This window comes from Mustela nivalis, assembly GCF_964662115.1.
Source record: "Mustela nivalis genome assembly, chromosome: 2".
Classification (NCBI taxonomy): Eukaryota; Metazoa; Chordata; class Mammalia; order Carnivora; family Mustelidae; genus Mustela; species Mustela nivalis.
The window spans coordinates 132,854,286-132,881,568 of NC_139021.1; the positions used below are offsets into that span (position 1 = coordinate 132,854,286).

Below are 27,283 nucleotides of genomic sequence, written 5' to 3' on the forward strand. Positions count from 1 at the left end.
ATCAGCCTGGTTTGCCCGGTGCTCCAACACACCAAACTCACTCCTGCCTTGGGGCCAACCACATGCTGTTCCCTCTGTTCAGAATGCTTTTCCCCTCGCCCCTCGCCTGGTCTATCCTCAGGTCCAAACATCAGCTCCTTCACCATCACCAACATCAGCACCCCCCCGCCCCTGCCCAACCAGGCTCTATTATAGCTCCTTACTTGGTTTTTCTGCTCATCGCATTTAATGTAACATGCATCTTTTCTTTTCTGAACTTGCTGTTTACTCCTTTTCCTGCCTCCCTCCCTAGAGCCAAATGGCCTCCCAGCCCCCAGCACATGGTGGCACTTACAAGGTGCTGAGCCGGGTCTGTCGAATAAGTGAGTGGCCTCTCGCAGATTCAGCTCTCTTTACTGTGTCTTGAGTGAAGAAATGAAGGGATCCATGAGTAGCCGCTGCCACCTGCTGCTCCCCCTCGATTCCTTCCACCCTCTCTGGGCAGGTGGCCCCTCTGTGCCCAGCACTGAGCTTCTGTGTGCTGCTCAGAAGCCTTCTTCCATGGCTCCCCAGTTCCTTCTGAGATGAGCCTGGTACTGGACATCATCCATAGCCTCCCCTCTGGGACTCCCTCACCTCCCAGGCCCCCTCATTTAACCAAAATGGAGCCCCTGGGTTGTCCTGAAAGGGAGCCAAAGAAGGAAGGGGGACAGTGCACTGAGGAGCCCAAAGAGGACCAAGGGGTGAGGCTACAGAGAGAAGCAGGGGAGGCAGCGGGGCCCCTGTGAGGCAGGCAAGGACCAGACACAGGAGGGTGGGTTGGAGTCAGGGAGGCAGAGGGCCAGGCCCGAGGAGGAGCTTGAGCCGTGGGAACCTGGGGTGGGCAGAGGGGAGTCCCGGGGGTGAGGGTGGGAGTCTGAGGGACGTGGTGATGTGGGGACTGGCAGGTGAGCGACCTGGGGTGAGGGTGAAGGAAAGCAGAGAAACTTGGAGCAGGAGCACTGAGAAAAGCCAGGGCAGACCATGGAGCCTGGGGGCAGGTGGCTGGGAGTGCTCTCGAAGGCCTTTGTTGGGGAGCTTAGAGCTGGGGCTCGGCAGGCAGGATGGGTGGCAGGTGGTGAAAATGTTCTGGAGACAGGGACGCATGCAGGTACGGGGCTCATGGAAGCCAGGGGTGATGAGCTTCCCAAGGCAGGAGTGTGGCACAGGGACGGAGAGTCAGGGTGGGGCTCAGGAGGTGCCTCTGGTGGCAGAGTGAGGTGGGCCAAGCTGCCGAGGATGAGGGGGAAGGGAAGAAGGGGAAGGAGGGAAAGGAGGAGGAAAGGTGACCTGGGAGTTTAGGCGCGGAGCCACAGAAGGGCAGGTGTGGCCGACTCTTATGAGGGGCTCCTGGGGCCAGCTCTAGTGGCTGAGACACCAGAGCTGGGTGGCTCAGAACAGCAGTGTTTTAGTCACAGGATTCTGGGGGCCAGAAGCCCCAGAGAGGCTAGCAGGACCATGCCTGCCCCAGAGGCTCTGGGAAGACTCTTGCTTGTGTCTTCCAGGTCCGGGGGCTCCCAGCAAGTCCTTGGCATTCCATGGCTGGTAACAGTGTAATTCCGATCTCTGCCTCTATTCGCATGGCTGTCTCCTGGCCTCCGTCTGTGCACCCTCTCCTGCTCCTGAGGACACCCATCCTTGGTTTGGGGCTCACCCAGATCCAGGATGACCTCATCTTAACTGATGATGTCTGCCAGGACTTGTTCCAAATCAGGTCACATCCGGAGGTTCTGGGGAGACATGAACTGGGGGGAATACTGTTCAGCCCACTACAGCCACGGGGGGTGGGGCACATGGTGTCAGGAGCATGACCAGGTCTTAGTAACCGGGGCGCTGCAGAGAGGCCCCTTTGAAGGAGTCTTTCCCAGAGCAGCCCTGGAGAGGGTAAGGTGTTAGCACTGAGGGCATGGGCTGCCTGTCCAGGGAGTTTAGGGCAAAGGGAAGGAGGGGCCTTGTGGCTGGAAACCATGAAGTCAGAGGTTTTTCTTTCCTTAGACGAGAAGGAAGGCCCAGCAGTGAAGGAGAGAGAGAAAATGCAAGCATGGAGGGTGAGCATTCATGGTGCTCGTGGAAGTCAGCAAAGGCTGGGGGAGAAAAGGTGTGCTCCACAGGGCTCTACGCAGAGGCAGGGCCCGAAGAGAGGCTCATTCCAGTCAATCTCGCAACTCTGCGTATCTTCTGGCAGGGATTCCAGGAAGGTGTAAAAAAGGATTGCAGGCTAATGAGGGCCTCCGGGCCACTAAAGACCAAGATTTATAGAGGCCCCAGGGAGCCGGGGCCCAAGATGGTCCACGAGGACAAGAGTTAGTGGGCTGCTATTAGAGCCTGGAGCCGTGTGCACAGGTCTGGTGGCTAGGTCTGTCTGGCTAGCATCTTTCAGGGCCTTACCTGTCTGATTCTGACCCAGCTTTGCTCTGCCCTTGGGCTCCTCACCACCTATCACACCTGGGTAGATGGGGGCTCCCGTGTCCCTCACCTGTCCAGGCTCTGGAACAGGCATCTTCCAGCTGACCCTTCCAGCTCATCAACAACCCAATTAGCTTTCCTGGGCCAGTGTCCCCGAACACAGGGCCTCGGAACCTAACGACAGGACTCCAGCTGCACCCCTGGGGAACACCTGCCTTCTGCTCCCTTCCTGGCTAATGCCAGGGCAAGGGCGCCTCCCTGCCGCAGCCCAGGCCAGAGAGCTCGGCGATCGGAAGGCAGCAAGTTTGCAGCAGCAAACTATTCTTGGCTCCAGCCTGCTCGCGGCTGCTAATTTCATGCCCCTGTGATCCAGGTAACGCTTTGCTGCCTCGAGCTGCCACCCCCGGGCCTGAATCGCTTTTTCTCGCCCCGCAGGAGCCAGCTGCCTCTGCCGCCCGAGCTCTCGAGGTGGGGGCTGTACGAGGCAGCCTCCGAGCCGCTGGGCTGCGGGTTAGCCTGCCGCAGCTCGTGACTAATTTGCTGCACTTATTTCAAAGTGCCCAAATAGCATTCAGGGGAGAAGCAGCTTAAACCGGGGCCTGCCAGAGATAAACGGGCTCATTTCGGGGCCTCCCTGCCCGAAGAAACCTCTTTACCTGGACGCTGAGCCTGGAATTAAATTCTTCCAGAAGAGATGCTTAGCACGAAGCCGCTCAGCATGGCGGAGGAGGGGAAATGTTCCCCCTCTCGTAAAATGGGCCTCACATCTGGCCAGCTGGCTCTGGTGGGTTTTTAAATTGTGTTTGAAAAGCAGCTCTCCCCTTTGCTGTGTTCTTAAGCCAGGCCAGAGTGGAACAGATGAACATGACTTTCCCATCTCCATCACCAGGGGATCAGGCGTCCCGCACCCAGGCCAGAGTGGGGCTCCTCTACACCTGCCAGGCACCCCGCCCTACCGGGGGTCTGGGTTTTGAGTCCCACCTCCGCTGGGCCTGGGGGTGGGGCAGGGCTCTGTGGGGAGTCAGCCCAGGTAGGGGTGAGGGGTAAGCTGGAAGCCTGCCTGGCTCTTCCCGATGCTCATGTCCTCTGGACCGTGCTCTGTGCTCTGCAGCGGACCGTGTCTGTCCATTTCGGGTGGCTGACAGAAGCAAGGGCTCTTCTCCTCCGAATCTTTTTCCTTTTAACTCTACTCAGAACCTTCACCCTGTAGAAATAGCCTGGGGAATGGACCGTGGAGTTTAAGGAGCAGAGAGTGAACTGCAGAGGGAAGAGAAATCAAACCCTGTCATTCGCTGGCTTGGGCAGGTCACGCATGTATGAGGGTTGGGGCAGAGGGAAGACACCGCCCTGATGGGACCCTGGAGTCTGCAGCTGACAGCTACTCACAGCTGGGAAGGCCCGTAGGCTGCCAGTGCTGGCCACTGGGTCCTCAGTGTCATGGTGCAATCCCAGGGACAGTGTTTGAGCCTGTGCGTCTGTGGGGCGGGCTCCCTCAGCTAGAGTGGCTAAATGTCCCCCCAGCCCTGCCCTGCATCAAAAGATCTGCCACCAGCATATGCCAGGTAGGCACTTCTGTGTAGTTCATCCATCTGTTAGCCTCAGGCTTCTTATCTATAAAATGGGAGCAAACCCAGCTCTGCCTTCCCTTACAGGCTGTGTTAAGAGCAAAGGGACTGGGGTCTCTGGGGGCCATTTTGTTCCCTGGCAGTTCCCTGGCACTCTGTGGGGCTTCTGTGCCACCACTTGGCTTACCTGCCCCGTGCCAAGGATGACTTTAGTGTGACTAGCGTGACCAGGTGGCTGGTGACCTGGGGGCTGAGCCCTGCCCAAGCCCCAGGGAATTGCAGCCTGCTGGGAGATGGTGGAGGGCAGGCAGACACACAAGGAGCAGAAGTTTTCCTCTTTCTTCCTCAGCTGGGCCTCGCCTCCCATCAGGCTGGCGAATTTAGAACAGTGACTGGTGGGACTGTTGTTCCGCATCAGCACCCTGAAAGGGAGGGGTGAGTGCCGTGGCTCCGTGGCCACCCATCCTGGGATGCCTGGGTTGAATGCACTACACAGTACATTTGATTCCTGTCGATGCCAAGGAAGGCCTCGGGAAGTCTGTTCTAACAAAAGTGCTTGTGTCTGAGTCGTAATTGGCAAGGAAGCAACCCTCCGGGCCTTTGAATGTGCTGCTCCCGCCACTTGGAGTGCAGGCTCTCTCCGCGCCTCCCCATATCCATCTGGCAAACTTCCCCCAACTGTTCAGGCTGCGGTCCAAGAGGGTCTCTTGTGGGAAGCACCCCCAGACCCCTCCTTCCTTCCTCCATACCTTGTGTCCCCTGTGCTCTAGCTGCAGGATGGTGCCAGGCTACGAGCTCCCAGAGGGCATACACCAAGCCACCAGCATGGTGCGGGGCACATGGGGGTGGCCACATCTTCAGGGAACCACGGGTCAGGTTGCTGATTGGGTGGGCAGCGGCTGCTGGCCAGTCAGACAGCCATAGGATGACTAGCCTCTCGGGCTCCCGACGGCCAAGGCAGAGAACCCCACTCCGAGAGGCCCCGTCATCCCATCGTGCCCTGCCCTGCAACTCCCACCCATCTTCCAGCCCTGCCTGCTTGCTGCATCACAGTGTCTCCTACCTGTAGGAAGGACCCTCCAGGACGTAGGTTTTCCGTGGACTGTAGAAACAGGGCTGCCTTGTGGCACGGCCATGAGGGGTTTCATTCATCTCATTGCTTCAGGATTGGCGTTCCCTGTGGGTGTGCAAGGCGTAGCCTCCACCTTCACACGAGGTGGCCCAGTGCCCCTGCCCCGGGGCTCTCCTTGTCCCTCCACTCCTGCATGGCCGACACTGGCCTTTGGGGTCTTTGGGTCCACCTCTGGAGGTAGAGGCCATGTTCATCAATCACGTGGGGCACGTGGTGTGGTAATAACAACAGAGCCTCTCAAGGGAGCTCCTAGGAACCAGGCCCAAGTGCAGGCAAATTGTGGCATGAATCCTCCCCACACGTTGCATGACATGAGATCGCCCTATGGGATGGTGAGGACGGATTGCTTTGGAGGGGGCAGGATGGTTACCAATGTGTTTGAACCAATATTCAAATGTTTTTGCATTGCCTGGAATAAAATGGGAGAAGGGAGCCCCAACATCCCTTGCAGGCAAATGAGACAAACCCAGGAAGGAAAGGCCAGCTACTGGTTTGCCAAGGGCACAGTCCAGGATGGAAACTAGGGCCTTCACTGCTGAATGTTTCTTAGAAAGGAGCCCAAGGCCACCCATTATGTGTGAATACCATCTCACGTGCACCATCCTAGGGAAGCAAGAGTGAGGGAAAAGAGAAGTGAGGCAGGGATGGGAGAGAGCAGATGCAGGCTGGCCACAGCTTTGCAACAAACACAGCTGGCTGCTCGGGTGCCCCGCATGCATCTGGAGAAGCCACATGAAGCCACATGGGGCCACCGCATCCGTAGACCAGTTGACTGAGGGAGAAGAAAGTCAAGAAGTTTATCTCTTGTCGCCTTCCCATTTCCTGCCTCTCTTTGGTCAAAGCATATGTCCTGGGGCTTTTCCTGTCCCCACTTCAGAGAGTATCACCTGACCCCAGGCAGTGTACAGCACAGGGGTCTCTCCGTAGGAGTCACCTCCTTTTCTGGGGGCAGGGGCAGCAGTGGCTTTATGACCGTGGGACTGAGTGGCAAGGCACATGGCCCGAGGGGCGGGCAGTGAACAGATCTGGGGTGGCACGGAAGCTATTTCTTGGAATCGGCACAAAATGAGCCTGATTTCAGCAAAGGATTTGATGAGGAAAGGCTAAGGGGACTGATGTCCGCAAGTATAAACTTTGTTTCCCTCATGGGCAGATACATTGGTCTTTGCATCTGGCGAGATCAGGGTGAGCTAGCCCTGTCTTCATCAAGAAACTGAATGTAAACTACAAGAAGTCAGCAACATGCAAAAAAAAACCTCTGGATAGTTTTTAGGATAGATAGGAACTCAGCTGCCCCCAATCCTCATTCATTAAGGATGTATTGCCGTGTAACAAAATGCTACACACTCCAGAGGGTTAACATGACACACAGTTACTACTATCTCACAGTGTCTGTGGGCCAGGAGTCAGGGCACGGCTGGATGGAGTTCTCATCTCTGGGTTGTACACAGCCACAATCAAGGGCTTAGCTGGGGCTGCGGTCTCCCTGGAGGCTCAGTTGGAGAAGGACCACATGCAGGCTTCCTTGAGTTGTCGGCAGAATCCAGTTCCTTGCATTCGTAGGACTGAGAGCTTCGGTTTCTTGCTGGATGTTGGCCAGAAATCTCTCTGAGCAACCAGGGGTCACCTGTAGTTCTTGCCACTTGGGGTTCCCCTGATGGCCGCTTGCATCCTCAGAGCCATCAAGGGAGGAAAAAAAGGGGGTTCAACAAGACAGGTGCTACATCTCATGTAACATTGTCCCATATGCATCGTTGTGTATGGCTGCCCCTTTGCCGTATTCTCTTGACTAGAAGCAAGTCGCAGTTCCCACCCACACTTAGCAGAGGGCATCCCATACAAGGGCGTGAGCACAGGAGGCTGGGACTGTGGGAGCCCCTTAGAGAGTCTGTCCACCACATTTTGTTAGAACTCTACTTACAGGCAAAAGTATCAAATAAGTTACACCCCCCCCCCACAGGTTTATATCAGGAATTAAGTTTAAAAAAAAACAAAACCAAAACTCCATGTGTAGGCTGAGTCAGCCTACACAACCGTCTACAGCCCCCATCTGTGCCAGTAGAGAAACAGGCCACGGTCCAGTCCATTCCGCCCCTCCTGCATGTTCTTTGAAAAGCCAAGAAAATGGGCTCCGTCAACAGAAAGGGAGGCAGAGCCTTCCTCCAGCCTTACTCCGTTGTCAATATTTAAAAAGCTTTCTACCATTAAAAGGACAATTCTCTGCTTAAATATCAACAAACCAGAACATTCAATTACCTAGAAAATCCCCATTCCTAAAATGTTCAGGGAACCCGAGCCTGCTCAAAAAAAACAAAGACAGAGATTCTGCGTCCCATGCATTGGTTGTTCGTAGACTTGCATGGAACGAGTGAGCAGCCACTGAATTGAAGGGACCCCCGTTGGGGTGGGGAGGGGGGCTCAGATTCGGGGCTGTCTTGGATGGCCCCCACCTGCGGCTGTCTCTTCCTGGGGGCCTTTCTCCGTGGCTTCTGCCTGCCTGGCCTCACGTAGGCTCAGCCACTGTGTCAAGACGTAATTGACTGAGTGCCTCGGGCCAGTCCAGGCTCTACTGAGCCCATCAGGGCAGGAACAATGAGGTGGCACCTCAAAGGAGGGAGGCTATTTCTAAGGCTCATGGTTGATGGCCCGCAGTCGCTGTGATTACCATTTTAATTGCACGGCCACCACTACCTGATATTCAGGGTGCAGATTTCAAAGACCACAAAGCACTCTGCAGGCTTTAAAAAGGGACCCTGGAACAATCAGTTTCAGACCAGAAGGAGCTCATTATGATATCTTTCTCTTGTGGGCTCCATGTTGCAATCAGACTCCCCCAGAAAGGACAGATCTGACCGTCCGTATCAAGGTCTGACTCAGATCCCACCTCCTCTGGGACTTTTCCCCAAACCTGTACTCCTTCCTATTCTCGCACGTGACCCTGGTCCCACTCCCTGACCCGGAACCCCTTCTCAAACTCACCACTCCTACCTCTGATTTGGCAAAAAAAAAAAAACAGAAGAAAAAACCCACAAAATTCTGACATCTCTCCCCGTGGTGTTTTGAGATGAAAATACCTTCACACTCTATCTTACACTCCCAGTGGGATGCTTCCTTCTAAGTGGCCGGGAGGTGTGTCTCGTTCTTTGTCGTGATCCGTACAACTGCCACAGTGCTCTGTGCGTTGATGAGGCTTTTGCATGCCTGTCTCTTGCACTTGGCACATTTGTGACTCAAAACACTGCCTCAGTTAAGTCCAATTTTGTGAGCTTTCCAGAGGAGAACGCTCACAGCTGTTTTTTTCTTTTTCAGAGTGAACAATATATTTAATAAAAAGCCTTTGTATTGGGCACACAGGAAATGCTTAATATGTGTCATCTGTACCCGTGGCTTAGAACCCGCAATCAGTACCAGCCTGGGGTTCATGACTTGACAATGACCCAAGCCAAGATAAGTCAGCCCTTCCTGATTTTTTTTTTTTTTTTAAAGACAGGTATATTGAGGAATAATGGATACGCAGTAACATCTGTCCTAGTGAGTGGTCAGTTCCGAGTTTGGAGAACCGGGCACAATTGCCGTACAGTTTCTTTAGCCATAAATTCCCGCATGTTCTGATCAGGAGCTCTTCATCGTGTGGTCTCCTGCACGCTTCATCTGGAGTACTCAGCACCGACTTCCAGAAAAAAAAATGCCTTTTTCTCTTCTCTCGGCCAGTCTAGGAGCCATTTCCCAGTTGACCTCCGGGGAGCATTTCTCCTGAGGGGGCAAATCCAGAGTCAGAACAAAGTGTCCCCGCAGACGTCAGGTTGGTGTAGTTCTAAGAGGCCTCACTTGGTGGCAAGAACATTGGAATGTGGTTGGGTCATAACAAAGCGCATTTGGATCACTGAAATCTGGCGGGAGGCAGAGCAGGCTGGCAGGACGCAGTCTGACGGTGTGCACATGCTCACAGTTGGGTCCTGTCCACACTGGCTGTCCGTGGGTGGGACAGGTAGAGGAGGGGAGAGCATGGGCTACAGACTGTTAGGAGCCTCTCTGAGGGCAGGGACAATGTCGTATCCTGACTTATGTCCCCAGCACTTCGCATGGCTTATATTGGTGTCTGTTGAGGGACCTAGTAAGTGGTCGTAGGTCACCATGGGGCAGGGCCACACCATCTTGGAGCAGACCTGTCCATTACACGCTGTTTTCTGAAGACAGTGGGGAGGGGAGGGGCGCGGTCTCTGCTCTCCAGGGAGCCCTCCCGTCCATCCGCGGTGACATCAGCAGCTCCCTCACTTCTGTGCTTGCAGAACTACTTTGAGAGCTACCTGACCGTTGCCTCCACCGTCTCCAATGTGCTGTGCCTCATGGCGAACTTCCTGCTCGTCAACAGGTAGGCCACGTCCCTCCCTCTCCCAGCCCTGCCCTGTGCCTCCAGCCCTCTACCAGTGCCTCTCGCTCATGGTTGCTGGTGTGGGCTGCTGGTTTTCAGCCGCTGCAGGGGCAGGCCCCCAAGCAGGAGTCCGGCAGGAAAGACCGAAAGGTCAGATGGGCGAGCCAGGGCCCCGTCGAGGGAAGCCAGGACCGGGAGCTGGACTTTCACTTCCCAGCCACATGCTAGGACCCTGTGTCAGCAGCCAGCAGGAGGCATGTCGGGACCCTCCTCTTCCTCCTTTTCCATCTGGGGAGCCTGTCTGTTACCAGCTGCCTGAGTTGCAGACAGTGTGGCCGGAGGCCACCATGTGGATGGTGGGGGTGGGCCCAGGGGGAGGTGTGGGCAAGACCTGTGGAAGCTGATCTTTTTTAAGATTTTTAAAATGTATTTATTTTAGAGATAGAGGTGGGGAGAGCCGGCAGGGAGGAGCAGAGCGGGAGGGACAAGCAGACTCTACTGAGTATGGAGCCCAATGCAGAACTCGATCCCACAACCCTGAGATCATGACCTGAGCTGAAATCAACAGTCAGACACTTAACTGACGGACCCACCTGCAAGCAGTCTGAGAGTGTCAAGAGAGCCTGGCTCCCCATGATTCTGGCACTCGCTCCATGGAATGGGCCGCCAGCTCATGTGCTGACCACTCATAGAGGCCCTGTGGGGACCTCCTGACACTGTGTTAGAGTAGGGGTTGGGAGAGAGCCCCATGGCTGCGCTGTGGCGGAAGAAATGAAGCAGGAGACAGCCAGGCAAGTTAGCATGGCCCTTAGACTCCACCGGGGGACTCTTCTTCTCCATTGAGGTTTGCAGGAGCACTAGCCCTAGCTTCTTGGCCCACATTTCCCCTAAGCCACCAATAGGAACCTGGGCTCCTCTGGGCCCAGCTGCCTGGAACCTTAGATCCCTGCTGGCCAATCAGGTTTACCCAGCTCTGCTAACTTTGCAGTGCTGGCCTGGATGTCTGGTGGAACAGGTCTCCAAGGCAGGTCTTGCCTCAGGCAGTGTGCTAGGACTGATGGATGGGGTCTGCTCTGAGCACAGGAGGAGAGAAGCAGCAAGTGGGCTAAGCCTGGATAGACTGGTCCTTCCAAACATATTATGCAATGGGGCTATTGCAATTATCTGTCGTGGCATTCAAGTGATCCCTAAGCATGGTCGCAGTTTAAACACTAACAGTAATGAGTCTGTCTCACGATCTGGGCGTCATTGGGCTAGTTGGCAGCTCTGTCTTCCTGCCTCCCATGTGGTCGCAGACAGTGCGGCTGGAGCTGCTGGCCCTTCTCTGGCCCCCATCTCCTTCTCCTCTCGTCTCCCCTCCCCTCCCCATGGTCTCTTGCACGGTGGTCTCAGGTAGTAGGACTTTCCATCTCGTGGCTGAAGAGCAGGTGCTTGAACGAGCAAGGCAGAAGCTACATGGTTTCTGTAAGCTAGTCTCCGTGGCCGCACGGTGTCACTTAAGCCGGACTTGGCTGGGCAAGCACTCCCCAAGGTCACTTGGTTTCGAGGGGATGTAGACCCACCTGTCAATGGAAGGAGAGGCAAAGAATTTGCACCCATTTTAAAACCAAACCAAAGTACAGGCCACAAGGGCAAAGAGCACAATGGGGCTCAGATGGCCTTGAGGTAAGCCTGCTGACCCTCACCTTGCCTCCTCCTGCCTTCCCCTGGCCCATGGGGCTACCCTCCATGTCCTCAAAGGTGGGGCACAGTCTCCAGAGCACCCCCCCCCCGGGAGGAATGAGTGGAAGAATGGAACTCAGAGCAGGGCCCAGTGTTCCCTCCACACTCCTGGTCCCTGGAGGGAAGAGCTGCAGGAGAGAAGGCAGGAAGAAGGGAAGGGAACAGAAAGGAGAAGGATGAGGAAGAGGGAGTGACAGCCAAGGTGGTGGAGGGCCCCTTGGTCTCTCACCACCCACTCCTTTCTAGGACTTTCTCATGACCCTCTCTGTCCACTTGCCTGGCTAGCCTGGGGACGCAGGTTTGTCCATCGGAGACAGCCCGGGCTCATGTAAGTGAGAGCCCCCACCCCATTCTAGGTCAGGCATCAGTGTCTGAGCTATAACAAGGGGTGATGCTTGGTGACAACACAATAACCCGAGAGGGAGGCCCTAACATGAGCGCCTTTCCAGGGAGAAGTCAGGAGCTATACCCAAGACCACAGGACCAGTGCGGGGTGGCCCAGGCTGGCGTTGTGCGTCCTCTGTGGTCATGAGATCCAGCAGGCCAGAAGCCGACCTGGGACAGTGGTCAGCAATAGGGAAGGTTGGCCCTCAGGACACTTGGTAGCACTTCAGAGCACTCCTACCCCTTAGAGCTTTGTCTCCTTTAATCCTCCCAACAGCTGGAGAGCGGGGAAACTCAGTACCTTGCTTTAAAGATGGGAAGATAGGCACACGGAGGTCAAATTCACAGGGTGAGTCCAGGTGGGAACTGGGCCCCTCCTTGCCCCACACTTGTACTTGGAACCTCTGGGTCCCCCAGCTCCTCCCTGTGGCCAGAGCCACACCTCAGAGCCTTCTGCCCTGGCTTCAGGCAGCTGGAAGGAAGGAGGTGGACAAGGAGGTCTAGGTCTGCCTGCAGTGGGGACAGGGGACCGCCCAGGTAGCCACCCTCCCAAAGTCAGGCAGGGAGCTGGCTGCGAAGGCTCAGCATTATAGGGCTTCTTCCAGAAGTTTCAGCCCACCTCAGGGCCTGCCCTGGCCCTCCTCCCTGTAAGAGAGGGATGAAGGCAATGTGGGGAGCGCTTGCGGGCCGCCGTCTGTTTCTGGGCTGTGGGAAGATGGTTAGCGGCTAAGCTGTTTTTTATTTAATGTGCGAGATTGAAACGTCTCCTTTTCTCCCTTCCTGGAGAACCCCGGCTTTCTCTGACTGGCTCATCCATAATCTCCAAGTGTTTTATTATGTTAAATCTGTAGCATCATAAATACTTATGAGTAGAATTTACATTTGAGAGACTTATGAAGAAATCAGTCCCCTGGGGTCCTGAACAAGGGGGAGGGGAGCTGGCAGCCCTAGCGCTTGCCCAGAATCTCACATTCCTGTGGCCTGCCCAGGGTCCCGGGGCCGAAGCAGTCGTCTCGGCCATCCCCTGTTCCAGAGCAAAACCCCTGACACCAGGGCAGCCCTTGTCTAGACTGTCTCTACCATCATGACGATGTCCCTGTCCCCCCGCCCCCCCGCCACTCTCTCGGTCCAGGTGGAAGAAGCAGAGAGAGGCCAGCATGCCCCCGTTATTGCACGTGGGGTGGGTTCGGTGTAGCACATCTCATAAAGCTTCGTGGGCATTGAAGAGAGCCCCATGGAGGCCCCCTGAGGACCTGGGGCGGAATGGGTCACGTGGCAGGTGATTTGCTGGCAAGGAGGAGGCCGGTGCAGGGGAGGGACCTGCAGTGACTCTGCTACTCCTGGCCTGCCTTTGGCATTTACCTCCTCACCTCCCACCACCCTGGGGGTGCTGGGCGAGCAGTCCCCAAGCTTCCTCCAGAGCAACCTTCCTGTAGGGGCAACTAATTACCTTGTTGGGACAGGCTCCAGAGAGCTCCTGGGACACCATCAGCATTCCTGGCATGGACTTCATCTTCACCGGGACTGGGAGGAGGTGGTTAGAGGCAGAGCTGACGCCTGAGGCTGGCTGGAAACTCAGTATTTCCAGTGGTCTGCCTGCCATGCTTGGGAGGTCAAGAAGCAGAAAGTCTCCCTCCACTGTTAATAAGCCTTGCCTGTCAGTTTGTGTGGTCTATCGGGGACTCACCAGGTCCCTCCCAGGCCCTCTGTCCACCCTGGGAAGGGCAGGGGAAAACAAGACAGAGCACTGTCCTGGTGGCACTCCTCCTATCTCTAGTCTGCCCTGGGCCTCCTTCTTGCCCCAGATATCTGGTAAAGCTTTTTGGCCTCGGTCGCCACCCTCTCTCTCCGTAACTATCTTAATATTTACAATTGTAAATGGGAATGTTATGCTAACCCAGGCTCTGAGCTCTTGCTGGCTCTTATCTTTGGGGCATGGGGCAGCTTCAGCTGCTGGGAAAGGGTGGAGGGCACGGTGCAACCCGGCTGAGTGTGGAGAACCAGCCTGAGCGTCAGAGGTAGGCCTAACCACCAGCCTCCAGGACTGCTGGTGTGCACTTACACTAGATACTCTGGGCCCCCAGGGGTCCAGGTGCTCTACCTGGCTGCCTCCCAGCTCCTGCCCAGGATGAGGCCCCTGCAGATCCTGGGAAGATGCATCATGGTGCGGGGTTCCCCAGAAACAGCCCCTGCAACAGGGATTTGAAGTGTGAGCCCTTTACTTGGGAGGTGAAGGTAGGAGAATGGAGGGGCGGGATGAGAGGGGAAGGCAGCCAATAAAGGATGTCTTACCAAGCCAGCTCCCACAGAAAGAGACCGAGCTTGACCTGCCTGGGGACTCGGGGACCCAGTGTGGAAGGCGAGGTAGAGGGATGGTGCATGGGCAGGTCAACCACCAGCTAGAAGCCTTGATGTGCCTCTTTGTGTGAGTTAGCATTCTTGGTAACAAACAACAGAGACACAAAAAGGGTTTTCTCATTCTTGACTTGGAAAATTAAAATCAGGGCTGCTGCCGCACATTGCTGGATCTAGGAGATCGTGTATGTGCCCAGGGCTGTCCTCTTGCACTGTCCCTGGGCTCTGTGTGTGTCTGCCTGGCTTCATCCCAAATGTGGTCTCTCTCCATGCAGCTGGCCAGGTGACAACCAGGAGCTCCCAACATGGTCATGGCAGGGAAGGAACTTCTCTCCACCTTTCAGTCCTGGAGGGCCCTCACTGGCTCTGCCTGGCTCACATGCTAATCCCAAACCCAAACCAGTGACCTGCCCCTGTGGCATAAGACACTCCAGTTACCCCAGACCAAGTCATCATGTGTCCATCATCTGTGGCTTGGTCAGGGTGGACAAAGTGGCTAGCCACCTCTCCAGAACTTGGCGTGGAAGAAAGAGTGTGCCTCAGGGAAAGGATACTGGCAGACGAAACCTGCACATGCATCCTACACCCTGCCCTGAGGGTCAAGCCTTGGCACTTAGCAGCTGGACCTGGCCCTCCAGGATAGGGCTCCACTTCCCTCCAGCCTCTGCTCTCTATCTCGCCTGCAGTCCAAGGCCAGGTCCCTGCACGTGCCGTGTCCCCTCTCACCAGACACATGCCCTCACATCCCAACACTCCTTATACTCCAGGTTGGGTACCTCCTCCAGAAAGACTGTGCGACCCTCAGGCTGGGTTTTGTACCCCCTTGGATGCACCCAGAATGCCCTGGGGCCCTCCCAATGGAGCACTGTGCACACTAAAGCAAAATGCCTGTGCGGGGCCAGGGTCACACAGCAGGTGGCTTGACACACTGGAACTGTCTGATAAATGTTTGCATAAAAGACACCAGAGAGAATGCATGTTGGCAGATAGTCCTGGGCGGAGGCTCAGCAGACCTGGGTTCTCTTCCCCTGCTCCCCGTGGAATCACACCGAGACCTTGAACTGCACCTTTACACCCGCAGGCTTCCCTCTACCCTTTACGCAGCATAGGTGGCACCTGCCCTCCCTCCAGCTAGGATCAGAACTAAGATCAGAGAAAACTCCAGTTAGCCTGGAGCCGCAAAAACACTTTGAAAACTCCTTGCTTCTCATGCTCATCATTTCACACCTATTTATGTACATATATATGTAGATACATTTTTTAAAAAACCTTTCAGGTCTTTCTTTTTTATAAAAAAAAAAAAAATTTTATGTGTGTATAACTAATCTGGCTTTTCTCCCAGCCCCCACCCACTGGCTCACAGGAAAATTAACCAAATATCCAATCCGGCTTAAAGCTTAGTCTAATCTGATGATTTAAACAGCCCCTTTCCATGATATTCTCTCTCCCTGGAATAAAAATGTGCAGTTTCCTGGAGAGCCAACCTTCCCCGCTCCTCCCTTCAGGGAAGCATCTGGGTGGTGGGGGGCCCAGAGGAGCGTGTGGTTTGCGTTGTGGGTGTGGGGCTGGCCCAGGGCTGCTCTGGCTTGGCGTCAGCAGCTGCCCATGACAGCTGAAACCATCGCAGGAGAATCCTTCTGCTCTGGCCTGTTCTGGACCACCCAGATTCCCTTCCTTCCAGGAAGGCCGTAGAGTATCCTTCTAAGAGTACAGACCTGGAGCCAGTCCTCTCGGGGTCACAGTGAGTGACCTTGAACAAGTTCTTTAGCATCTCTGACCTCAGTTTCCTTCCTTGTTACCTGCAGGACGGTCAGAGGGCCTGTCTTGCAGGGCTGGCGTGAGAAGGCAACAAGTCAGCATGTAGAAACATTCCGAAGGGTACTTTGCCCAAATTTAGTACTATCTGGGTTGATTGCTCTGTGATGACGATGGTGTTGGTTTACTGCTCGTCTCCCTCCTCCTGCCACTGCTAAGTTTGGGGAGAAGGAAGCCCAGAGGGTGGTGACTTTGTTGAAACACTAGCCAAAGCCAGTGGGAGCTCAGCTTGAGAGCACGGGCTTGCCTTGAGACCTCCTGTCCTGTCCTTGAACCTCACAGCAAGATGAAAAGAAGCAATATCCACCGAGCATTTGCCCTGAGCTGATGCTGCCCCCTGCACTCCACACACTCCCTTCCAGAGACCCTCACCACCACCCCTGCAGGTGGATCCATCCTCCTCTCTGTTGTACAGACACAGGAACTAAAACCAGAGAGACTGAGTCACTGACCCAAGGCCACACAGCTAGTGAGCCAGGAAGGCAGGATTCAGGCCCAGGCCTCCCAGCTGCAGAGTGTCCCTTAAGAACCTTCCCCACCAGCCCAAGGGGATCTGTGACCGCTTCTGGCATCCTTCCACCCCGCCCAGGGTTCCGATTCAAGTCCGTGTGCTGGCCTCGCTGACTATCATGCTGGCCATCTTCTTGGTGATGACTGTACTAGTGAAGGTGGACACCTCCTCCTGGACCTATGGCTTCTTTGCTGTCACCATCATCTGCATGGCGATCCTCAGCGGGACCTCCACCATCTTCAATAGCAGCGTCTTCGGCATGACAGGTTCCTTCCCCATGAGGAATTCCCAGGCGCTGATATCAGGTAAGAGCCAGCCTCCAGACACCCGACTAGGTTAGTCTACCTGGGGGGTCATGCAGAGGGACATGCAGTAACCCTTCCAGAAAAGGCAACAAGTGTTAGCTCTATTTGCACTATTATTGGGTAACAAAGCACCCCAAAACTTAGTGGCTTCGAATGATAGGAGTCATGTCTGGCTCACAGATCTGCAACCTGGGCAGGAGTAGGCAGGGACAGCTCAGCTCTCCGCTGCCCTGTACGGCATTAGCCGATAGAGCAGAGCCCGGCTGGAGGGCCCACTCTGAGAAACTGGGGCCTGGGGCCTGCTGGGCTCCTCTCTACCGGGGTCTCGGCGCAGCCTGTTGGGCTTCCCCAGGGCGTGGTGCCTGGGTCACCAGAGTGAGCATCCCAGGAGACCCAGGCAGAAACATTATTTCCTTTCATAGCTTAGATGTGGAAGCCATTTATGGCCAACGCCCACCATAGCCATAAGCCCACGGGCCTTTGAGGAGAGGGAACACAGACCCACATGCATCAGCAGGAGAGCATGAAAATCATCCTGTGAGAAGAGCAGCTGGGAGGGAAGCCAGTTGTAATCCCTTAGGGCAAACACATCCATCTACCAAGTGCATCTCCTGCAACAGTATTCCTTTCTTCCCTTCCTCCTCGTTCCCTCGCCTTCTCCTGTCCCCTGCCTTCTCTTTCCTTTGCCTTCCTCTTAGCTTCTCCCCCTTTTCTTCCTTTCTCATTTTATAGAAGACCTACTATGTGCCAGGGATTCAGAGATGAACAGACCCAGTCTCTTGGGAGCCGATAGCCTAGCAAATAAGCACCTGTATGACCCTGAACTTTGGCCGTCTCTGGAAACACAGATGCACCACTTGGGTCAACTCCTTTGGCTGAAGTTTGATGCTGATCCTAAGCCCATGGTCCAGGCCTTTAGCAACTCTGTTCCCTCGCTCAGATGTCCCAACAAGAAAAAAAGGAGGAGGGTCAGTAAGAATCTGTGCTTTCACAGAAGACCACCGTCCCTTAACGCGAGACTGGGAACTCAGCGGCTGTGTTCAGCGTCCGAGCATGTCCCTGTTGTGTGAAGGAGGGTTATAAGCATTTGCCCACTTGAAAAGAATTTCACAAAGAATCTCTTCTGTGTCCATGAACATCACTAGTAGATCCATATCTCTCCCCCGAGCCTCCCATCCCTTCTCAGCTCAGCACTGGAGGTGTTCCTACCTGCAGATCAGAATTCAGATGTTTGCCATTTTGGACAAAAGTTTAGGCTTTTGGCTCTGTCTGGGGAAATCCTTGGGTCTAAAGTAAAATGAAAGTGGGCCCGTGGCTAAGTTTCTTGAGTACAGTCAATATGCCTGTAGCAGAGCTTTGAGAAGGACATGCCTAGCCTGAGGGAAATGGCCTCCAAGCACTGGATGTGATCTCATCTGTCACCTGAGTCTCAGAGAGAAACATCTCATCTCCCTCCATCCTGCAGACAGATGGATTTTTCCTTACAACCACCTTGCTGGCTACCTGTCTACTAGTGACCAAATCCACCATTTATGCTGGCAGGGGGTCCTTCAGGTTCATCGGGCCACCCGGGGAATCTTCTCGAAAAGGGGACTCTCTTGTGAATTTTTCAGAAATTCCATGTTTGAAAAAGTGGAGAAGTCCGGCTGTCACACTTCGGTACTGATTACCCCAGACTCTAAACCAGTGTCATCACTCTGCAGGGGGTTGGGAGGAGCCATCAGGCAGGTGCCCCTCACCCTGGAAAATCCAAGGTGGCCCCAGCTCCCAGAGGCCCCAACGCCATCTCCCCAGCCCTCGTTATTTCTGGACCAGAGGAACCCATCTGTGAATTCTGCGTGTGTAGGCATCCGAGGAACAATTCATTTGTTTTGTACTGGTGTTTTTTTAAACCCCTCATTTGCATGTATTTCCATAACTGATGAGATAAAAGTAGGGAGTCATGAAAGATGAGCTCCCGGAGGCCTGGTTTGTTGTTGATGATAATATTGTAAATTCCCTACAAGTTGGGGAGAGAGAGGGAAATCAATAGGCAGTGATGTTAAGATCTCTTCCTCAGGCAGCCAGCAAGTGTCTTACTCAAATTGAACTCCAGTTCTTACAAAACATCCAGGTGGGGATTACAGCTTCTCTGAAGCTGGCACCCTCTTGGCGAGGGGTTTACCCTGTTGTTGCTGCTTTGATGTAGGAAGGACAGAAATAGCCAGACACCTAATCGGGAATCTGAGAGGTTCATAGGCACTCCTCTGTGCCAGGCACCATTCTCAAGGCTTTCGGGCTCAGGATCCTTTTTATCTTCATAAGAGGCCTTTGATGTGGGCATTAGTAACATCCCCATCTTACAGCTGAGGACACGGAAGCACAGAGAGGTTCAGTGACTTGCTGAAGGCCACACAGCCAGAAGAGGTAGAATCAGGATGGGACTCAGGTGTTCTGGTTCCAGAGTCTGCTCTTTGTCTTCGTTGTGCTAACCTTGAGCTCTTTGCTGTCCTTTCAGATCCCGATCTCTGGCCCTGCCCGTGCGAATAAAGCTCACAGGGAGGTTAGGGAGGAAGGATCTGTGGTGGGAGGCGGTGGGCTGTTCCCAGCAGAGCCACAGAGGTGTCAGGCAGAGTATGGGTGAGGCCCTCAACTGTTGCTCTCTCTTGGCTCCTGCTCTGGGCAGCACCCAGCAGAGAGTGCCACCTGGTCACATCTGCGTGACAATGACAGGCTGTCCCTGCCCCACCTGGTCACATCTGCGTGACAATGACAGGGCTGTCCCTGCCTGCACAGAACACTTTGCTGTTTGCTGCCTGCAGTCACCCACCTCCTTGTCTCCCTGAGAATCGGTATCCTGGCCTCCTGGCTGTCAAGTGCAGGCAGACTCATTCATTCAGCCAGGCAGTGCAAAGTACTCATCAGACCTCGGGGGATGGAGGACGAGTATTAGCTCCATTTTCCAGCCAATGAAACAGAGGCAGAGAGGAGTAAATGACTTGGGGGCACGCACAGCCGTGTCTAACCTCTGAGTCTTGCCTAGCACAGGTTGACTACCCACGGTTGTGAGGGCTCAACAGGGAAGTAAGGTCCATCCCCCCATCTCCCCACCCCACCTCCCAGAAGTGACAGTGTGATTGCAGCAAAGAAGGGGACCGACACTTGTCGAAAGTTGACTGTGTATGGGCCCTTTCCAGACATGAGCTCAGGCCTCACAGCAGCTGTTCAAGGCAGGGCTTGTTAGTCCCAATTTACAGACCAGCAAACTGGGGCTCCAGGGCATCTTGTTAGCCTCCCCAGTCACAGTGAACAAGCCGCAGGGTCAAGGGTCAGAGGTACACCTGTTTGGCTCCCGAAGCTGTGGGTCCACTAAGCTGTGGGTCACATGGCAAAGCCCTTGGCCCGAGAGAACATTCCATGTGGGAGGGTGGTTGCATGCATGTGACTGTGAGTTTGTTTGTGTGTAAGAGTGTTATAGCACAGCAGTGTGTGTGTGAGAGTGTGTATGAGAAAGTGTGAGCACGTGTGTCTGCTGTATGTGCAACCACATTCACGTGCATGTGTGCCACACTTCCCACGGGGTACAACGTCAGCTCCGTGAGCTCTCAGGCGGGTGACACAGGGTTTCTGTAACCGATGAGGACTCCCGGGATGGGGCGGCGTTGCTCAGAACCACAGGTGGGCCTGTGCCAGAACATTCCCTGAACCTCTGACCCAGTTTGCTTGGTGGTGGCTTGGGCTGAGGGCACTAGAGGGGAGCTCTCTGAGAAGTCCCACCCCTCAGTGGAAAACTGCTGACCCTAGAAGAAGGGCAGTAAAGAGAGATGGAGGTGAAGGTGAAACTCTGGAGGGTGTTTGCCCCCTCAGGCTGCAGCTCCCACAAGCCCATCAATGGGAACCTGGGGTGGGGACATGACCTCTGATACCCTCTTAGACTCAGAGCTCATGGCTGCCCAGCCCCCTGTGTCTGCTGGGTGTCAGGGCCCCCTAAGGACTACAGCATCTCTGTCGAGCAGGGAGAGTTTCTACTCCCGTTCCATGAAGGCTGAGCGGACAGGGGCATGCCCGAGTCGCATGGAGGTGGGCCCATCCCACCCCCATCTCCATGGCCTCCTGTGCTCCCTGCAGGAGGAGCCATGGGGGGCACCATCAGTGCCGTGGCCCTGCTGGTGGACCTGGCGGCATCCAGCGACGTCACGGACAGCACCCTGGCCTTCTTCCTGACGGCCGACGTCTTCCTCGGACTCTGCGTCGGGCTCTACCTGCTGCTGCCGAGGCTAGAGTACGCCAGGTGAGACCCCCCTCACTGTCGGGATGTTCCCCCCCACCTGCTTCCTTTTTTTTTTTTTTTAATTATTTATTTGACAGACAGAGATCACAAGTAGGCAGAGAGGCAGGCAGAGAGAGAGAGAGAGAGAGAGAGGAGGAAGCAGGCTCCCTGCTGAGCAGAGAGCCCGATGCGGGACTCGATCCCAGGACCCTGAGATCATGACCTGAGCCGAAGGCAGCGGCTTAACCCACTGAGCCACCCAGGCACCCCCACCTGCTTCTTTGTACCCGCTGTCTTCCCAGGCCTCTCTCCCCACCTCTTCACGCACGTCTTTCGTGTTCCTTGCTGCTCTTTTAACAACAGCCCTCAACTTTTTCTCGCATTTTATTCTTTGTCAAGGCATTTCCTGATCCATTATCGTATTTGACGTAGGAGAGGCAGGAATCATGTGCCCTGTTCTGCAGGTGAAGAAACGGAGCCCGAGAAGGCCAGGGGGCCAGCCTGTGACCGCACAGTGGGCAAGCTGGCAGAGCTGGGGGAGGCCCAGGTCCTAGCTCTGCCCTTTCCCTTGCGGACCCACGTTGTCTGGCGGTGCTGAGCTCAGCCATTTACGCCTGTGTCTTTTCTTCACTTTTTCTGTGTGCAGTTGTTACCGCCCTTCCCCATTTTACAGATGAGGAAACCGAGGCTTTGTCAGCTAATTGATATGCCCAGGCTGCTCACCTAGTAAGTCACAGACCCGGGTTTGAACCGGATTTGTTTCCAGAGCTGTGCCCTTTGCACCATTTTTGAGTCACGGAATGGGCAGAAGGCAGGAGGGTCCCAGCACTCCTGCTGTGTCTCTGTGTCCTGTTTCATGGTGCTTCACACGGGTGTGTCTCCATGGGGTGGCCAACCTTCCCTATTCGCCTGGGACTGAGGGATTCTGAGGTTGAGTGGCTTTCAGTGCTAAACCCGGGAAAGTCTCAGCAAATGGGACAGTTGGTCACCTTAGTTTCTAATCTCACTTTCCAGCTGAAATCCTCACAAAACCCTTTCTAGCTGAGCCTGTGAGACAGAGAACACCCATGGGCTATGCTTGTCCCATGGAAGCTTCCTCTCTGCTGATTAAAACTTTGGTCAAGACTCCTGGTTTACAGAAACACATCAGAGGAAGGAGCTTTGGAGGCAGCCATGCTCCTGGGGCTGCTCAGACTAAATCCTAGTTAAAAGGGAGCCCATGGGTGCTGCCCCCAGGAGGAACGGACCCCCAGGCAGTGCCGGGGCTGCTGATCGGGGAGGGCAATGGGAGACAGAGGTGGAAGAGCTTGATGAGGAAGAGGTTTGACCAGGGGAACTTGGCGTGGAGCCCTCTGAGAGCTGACTTCAGGCCGGGATCTGCCGCTGAGTAGAAAGGGAAGTAAGACTACTCCTTCCCCTAAATAGCGGTTGTGGAACAAGACAGAGTTCAAGTCTGCAGTGCCCGGCTCAGCATCACACGGGAAAGTGGTTTGGAGGAGGAGCCCTCCTACCGACTCGATTATTACCTGTTAGCACTTAGGATGGGCGGCCTGGTGGGGGCCTCAGAAGCTCACGGCTGCAGGACCCCTCTATCTTACAGAGGAGGAAACTGAGCTCAGAGAGGGGCATGCCTGGCCTAATGTCACATGGGGAAACGAGGGGGGCTGATACCAGAACCCAGCCATCACTGAGCTCCCAACCCCACACCAAGCTTTCTGTTAGGGATGTGGTCCTGTGGTCAGCCTATGTCTCCTGGCTTTCAGCATCTGAGGCCCAGAGAGGTTGAGTGACTCAGGCAAGGTCACACAGCAAGATAGCAAGGCCAAGCCACCTAAGTGTCTTCTACTCTGGTGAAAGTAGCAGAAATTGAAAATATTGATTATATCAGTGTTGAGGATATGGAAGGAAGATACCTTTATAGACTTATTAGTTATAATTCTATTTCAAAGAGTTACTCTGTGTGTGGTGATCTAGCTGGAAACAGGCAAACATGGTACTTGCCCCAGGGAGCTGTCTTTTAACAAAGGAGCCAAATGATAAAACATAAACTAACCCAATGGTTATAATTTGTGGTCTGTGTTTTTGAAGAAACCAATGATCCCATAAAGATTAACAGGGCTGGTGACTAGAGATGGGGCAGGGGAGTGGTACAGAGCAGAGACAGATCGGTCTTACCTATTTAGAGAGTAATTTACTGACAGCTACCAAAATTTTAAAGAAAAGATTAAAAAAAAAAACATATAATGTATTATTTGTTTCAGGGGTACAGGTCTGTGATTCATCAGTCTTACACAATTCACGGCACTCACCATAGCACATACCCTCCCCAGTGTCCGTCACCCAACCACCCCAGCCCTCCCACCCCCTCCCCTCCAGCAGCCCTCAGTTTGTTTCCCGAGATTAAGCGTCTCTTATGGTTTGTCTCCCTCTCTGGTTTCATTTTGTTTTCATTTTTTTGCTCTCTTTCCCTGTGATCCTCTGTCTTGTTTCTCAAATTCCACATATCAGTGAGATGATATGATAATTATCTTTCTCTGATTGACTTATTTCGCTCAGCATAATTCCATCCACATCATCGCAAATGGCAAGACTTCTGGATCTGCATAATATTCCATTGAAAGATACAAACGTTTTGATCCAGAAGTTCCTTCTCTAGAAATCTGCTCTACTGAAGTCCTAGCATACAGGCGCAAGGCTGTGTGGGACTCATCATTGCACCATTATTCAGAGTAGAGAGAGATTGGAGCTAACCTTAATGTCCATCAGCGTGTCTCCATATTAACAGTTGGCCACGAGATACTGTTCTAGATGCAATTATGGGCATGCATGTGTATATCATAGTTATGCATGTTATTTGGGCTGTTATGTAACACATTTGTATACATTATTTATATAATAGATTTAGGAATTGCCCTGTTGCGGGAAGTTTTGCAATGTGTATAGTTTGACCCCTTTTGCTTAAGAAACAGAACTAGGAAGGACACGTGGTGGGGGGAGAGGGGACGTTTGCCCATCCACGGAGCCATACACACCAGATTTTTAACCATCCGGACCTCCAAGGAGTGAGACCAGACAGAGACCGTCCTCATTCTAGTCAACCATTTTCCTTCTGTATTTTGAGTTCATTGCATCAAGCTTGTGCTATTTTTATAATTTTAAAAATTATATTTAAAGTGCTATTTTATCTCCATGTCTTCCCCAAAGCAAAATGAAAACAATGGCTCACTATGTGGCCATTAGTGCTGCTTTCCTCTGTCCCTGCTTGTGGCCAGCCTTTCAGGCAGCACCAGAATGGGCAGGCCAAGGACTTTTGCGGGTCTCCCTGTGGCTTCCTGGGCACACGTATGTCTGAGGGCTTCCTGAGGCTTCATGCACCAGGCCTATGGGTCCCTTGCCCATGTCCCCAGAACTCCAAAGTGACCCTGCTTTCTGGGGCCCTCTGACCATGAGCCCTCTCCCTCTGCAGGTTCTACCTGAGACCTGTTTGGCCAGCCCATGTGTTTTCTGGGGAAGAGCAGCCACCCCAGGACTCCCCCAGCGCCCCCTTGGCAGCCCTCAGATCCCGTGACTCTATACCACCCCTTCGCCCCATCCTGAAGAAGACCGCCGGCCTGGGCTTCTGTGTCGTCTACCTCTTCTTCATCACCAGCCTCGTCTTCCCTGCCATCTCCACCAACATCGAGTCCCTCGACAAGGGCTCGGGCTCGCCGTGGACCACCAGGTTCTTCGTCCCCCTCACCACCTTCCTCCTGTATAACTTCGCCGACCTGTGTGGCCGGCAGGTCACAGCCTGGATTCAGGTGCCGGGGCCCAGAAGCAAGGTGCTCCCCGGGCTGGTGCTCCTCCGGACCTGCCTCCTCCCCCTCTTCATGTTCTGCAACTATCAGCCCCGCAACCACCTGCACATGGTGCTCTTTCGGTCCGACCTCTACCCGGTGCTCTTCACCTCCCTGCTCGGGCTCAGCAATGGCTACCTCAGCACGCTGGCGCTCATGTACGGGCCAAAGATCGTGCCCCGCGAGCTGGCCGAGGCCACAGGGGTGGTTATGTCCTTCTATTTGTGCTTGGGCTTGGTCCTGGGCTCGGCCTGCTCCGCCCTGCTTGTGCACCTCATCTAGAAGAGGCGTGATGGCAGGAACCTTGGAGCCCTGCAACAGACACTTTAGGAGCCCTGGTGGGTGGCGAGCGAGTGTTGGGAGGGCTGGGTCAGCGTGCAGAAGAGAGCGGCAGCTGGGCCCGGTGCAGAACTGAGCATGCCTGGGCCTCCTGTCTCCCCAGGGAGCTGGCAGCCGTGCCAGGCACACATTCCAGACACTTTCAAGAGCTCTCCTGAGACCTCTGAAGGAGACCAAAAGACATGTGAGTGGGGCCCCGTGACCATAGTTACTCAGAGGACAGTGGACATGCCCATCGCCGTTCTGGTTACATTCCCCCTCGTTTTACAGCCTCTTGTGAACTCCGTCGCCAGTGTTGACTCCAAACTGTTACAAGGCCAGTGCCAAAACCTGACCACAGGCCCTTTGCCTCTCCCAGTCTTGCTCCCTCCTGGGGACAGCTGGAGGTAGCAATTCCCAGCCCTCCCTCTCCAGGGGGTTCCCCTAGAATGGAAATCCCATGGAGGGACACCTAGCGGCTCAGTGGGTTAAGTGTCAGACTCTTGATTTTCAGCTCAGGTCTTGATCTCAGGGTCCTCTAGTGAGTTCAGGCCCCACGCTGGGCTCCACACTGGGCACGTGGAGCCTACTTAAAAAAAAAAAAAAGTCCACTGGAATAGCCAATTCTCAGGCCCAAGACCCAAGGCTGTGCAGACCCCTGCTTTCTGTGGCCAAGAGAGTACTCGTCCACTGGACAGGGGAACCCAGAAAGACAGGCCTTCTAGGAATCCTCCATTCCCTAAACTTGTGCTCTAGAAGGCTCCCCCATCCTAGAGACTGAGGGGGTCAGGCCTGGGAGTTCTGACAGGGATCCTCCACATGGTCTGTGGCTTGCTCTAGGGTAGGGGTCTTTTCACGTCCATGTTTACAAGATGTCAAGCACCTTGGTTCAAAGGCATAATGAATACCTAGATATTTAATGAGAGCCTGACTGGTGTCTGGATTAGTCAGGGTCATGGCCAGAAACGGCATCCTCCAACTGGATGATGTGAGGATATTTGAAGACAGGGTATAGGAATCCTATGGAGTTGTGCCTTATATCCCAGAAATAGTAAGGCCCTGGTACCCTTACCCAGGGCTGGGGGCAGGGGGCATCTCCAGCCTGTTGTGAACCACAGGAGGTGTACTCCCTTCATCCTTCCCTCCATCCCATCTCCTCAGAGCCCCTGTGCACTGAGCCACAGCCAAGGAGCAGGCAGAGTGGTGGGGCCTAGACTTGGAAAGGCAGCAGGTGTCCCGAAAGGGAGCACCACCCTCCCCGACCCATATGCACATCAGGATAGCTCTGAAGTTTCGGCCAGGTCCTGAGTGGTGCTCTGTCCTGGTTTGTCCTGGATCAGCTGTGTATTTTGAAACTGTTTTTGCAGCAGGCGACCCTCAATTTGTGTGGCCCCCCAGGATGGTCTGATGTGAGTAGTAATTTACATTTCTCCAGTGCCTTGAAGGCTTCTGCATCGCTGTTCCTTGGGGGAGCACGCTGGCTTGGGAATCTGAGAGAAAGGAGCTAGATCAGACCCAGGAGTTCTTTCTTGACAGTTGTGCAGAAAGAACAGAGCTTGCCCCCCAAGAAGCAGCAACCCCAAGAGCCGTCAATCTACCCGCTCCTTCTCGGAAGAGCTCGGGCACCCCGGTGTCCTGCAGACAGCCGATTAGCCCTGGAAGCAGCCAGTAATCCACCCAGTGGGAGCAGCTTATGTTCCCCTCCTTCTCAGGCTAGGACACACTCCCTCTCTCCGGCCAGAGAATTAGAGAAGAAACCCTGGAAAGGTTTTCTGAAACTTGGTATCTAGAATACAAAAAATTTTTTTAGTATATGTGCTGCCGAAGCGAGCACCAAAAAAATTTTTTTTAGCTAAAAATAAATTCTCCTGTCTTTCCTCCCCTTGCAGGAGCCTGAAATCTCACCCTTGGTTTTTTTCCCCCACCTCTAATGCTGGTGATCATTTGGTGGCAGTGGTCTGGCTGGTGACTCATCCCAACCTCAGGCTGAAGTGAAGGGGCAAGAGAGTGGCCAGCCGGGGGTGGAGGGGAGGGCGAGGGCCAGCTTCCTGGAGGAGGAGGCATCGGCTGTGTGGGGGCTGGTGGGAGTGCTGCCGACTTAGTTGCTCACCTTCGTGAGCATTTCACAAGAGATCATTCCTTCCCAGGGAGGGAGGGAGGAAAGTAAAAACACGTCTCGCAGCAGAAGGACAGACAGCGGTGTTCAGACACGGTCGTTCCCAGGCACTGGACTTGCTCGTGGGGTTAGTCTCACGTGACCACAGTGTGGAACTAGCTCACGCGCTTTGGGGAGTG

General features: G+C 54.4%; 1 protein-coding gene across 2 annotated transcripts in view; it reads left to right on the forward strand.

The window, feature by feature from the left end:
* The window catches only part of SLC29A3 (solute carrier family 29 member 3), a 40,677-nt gene extending 13,790 nt beyond the window's left edge, over nucleotides 1-26,887 (forward strand). The window contains exons 3-6 of one of the 2 annotated variants that reach the window (XM_082715661.1): nucleotides 9,411-9,493; nucleotides 16,359-16,585; nucleotides 20,693-20,855; nucleotides 24,301-26,887. In XM_082715661.1, the coding sequence (XP_082571787.1) occupies nucleotides 9,411-9,493; nucleotides 16,359-16,585; nucleotides 20,693-20,855; nucleotides 24,301-24,952 (1,125 nt within the window). In that variant the 3' untranslated portion in view covers nucleotides 24,953-26,887. Of the gene's footprint in view, nucleotides 1-9,410; nucleotides 9,494-16,358; nucleotides 16,586-20,692; nucleotides 20,881-21,097; nucleotides 23,072-24,300 lie in introns of those variants that run through there. The other variant, XM_082715662.1, reaches the window with a different exon arrangement.
* Nucleotides 26,888-27,283: the final 396 nt, after the last annotated feature.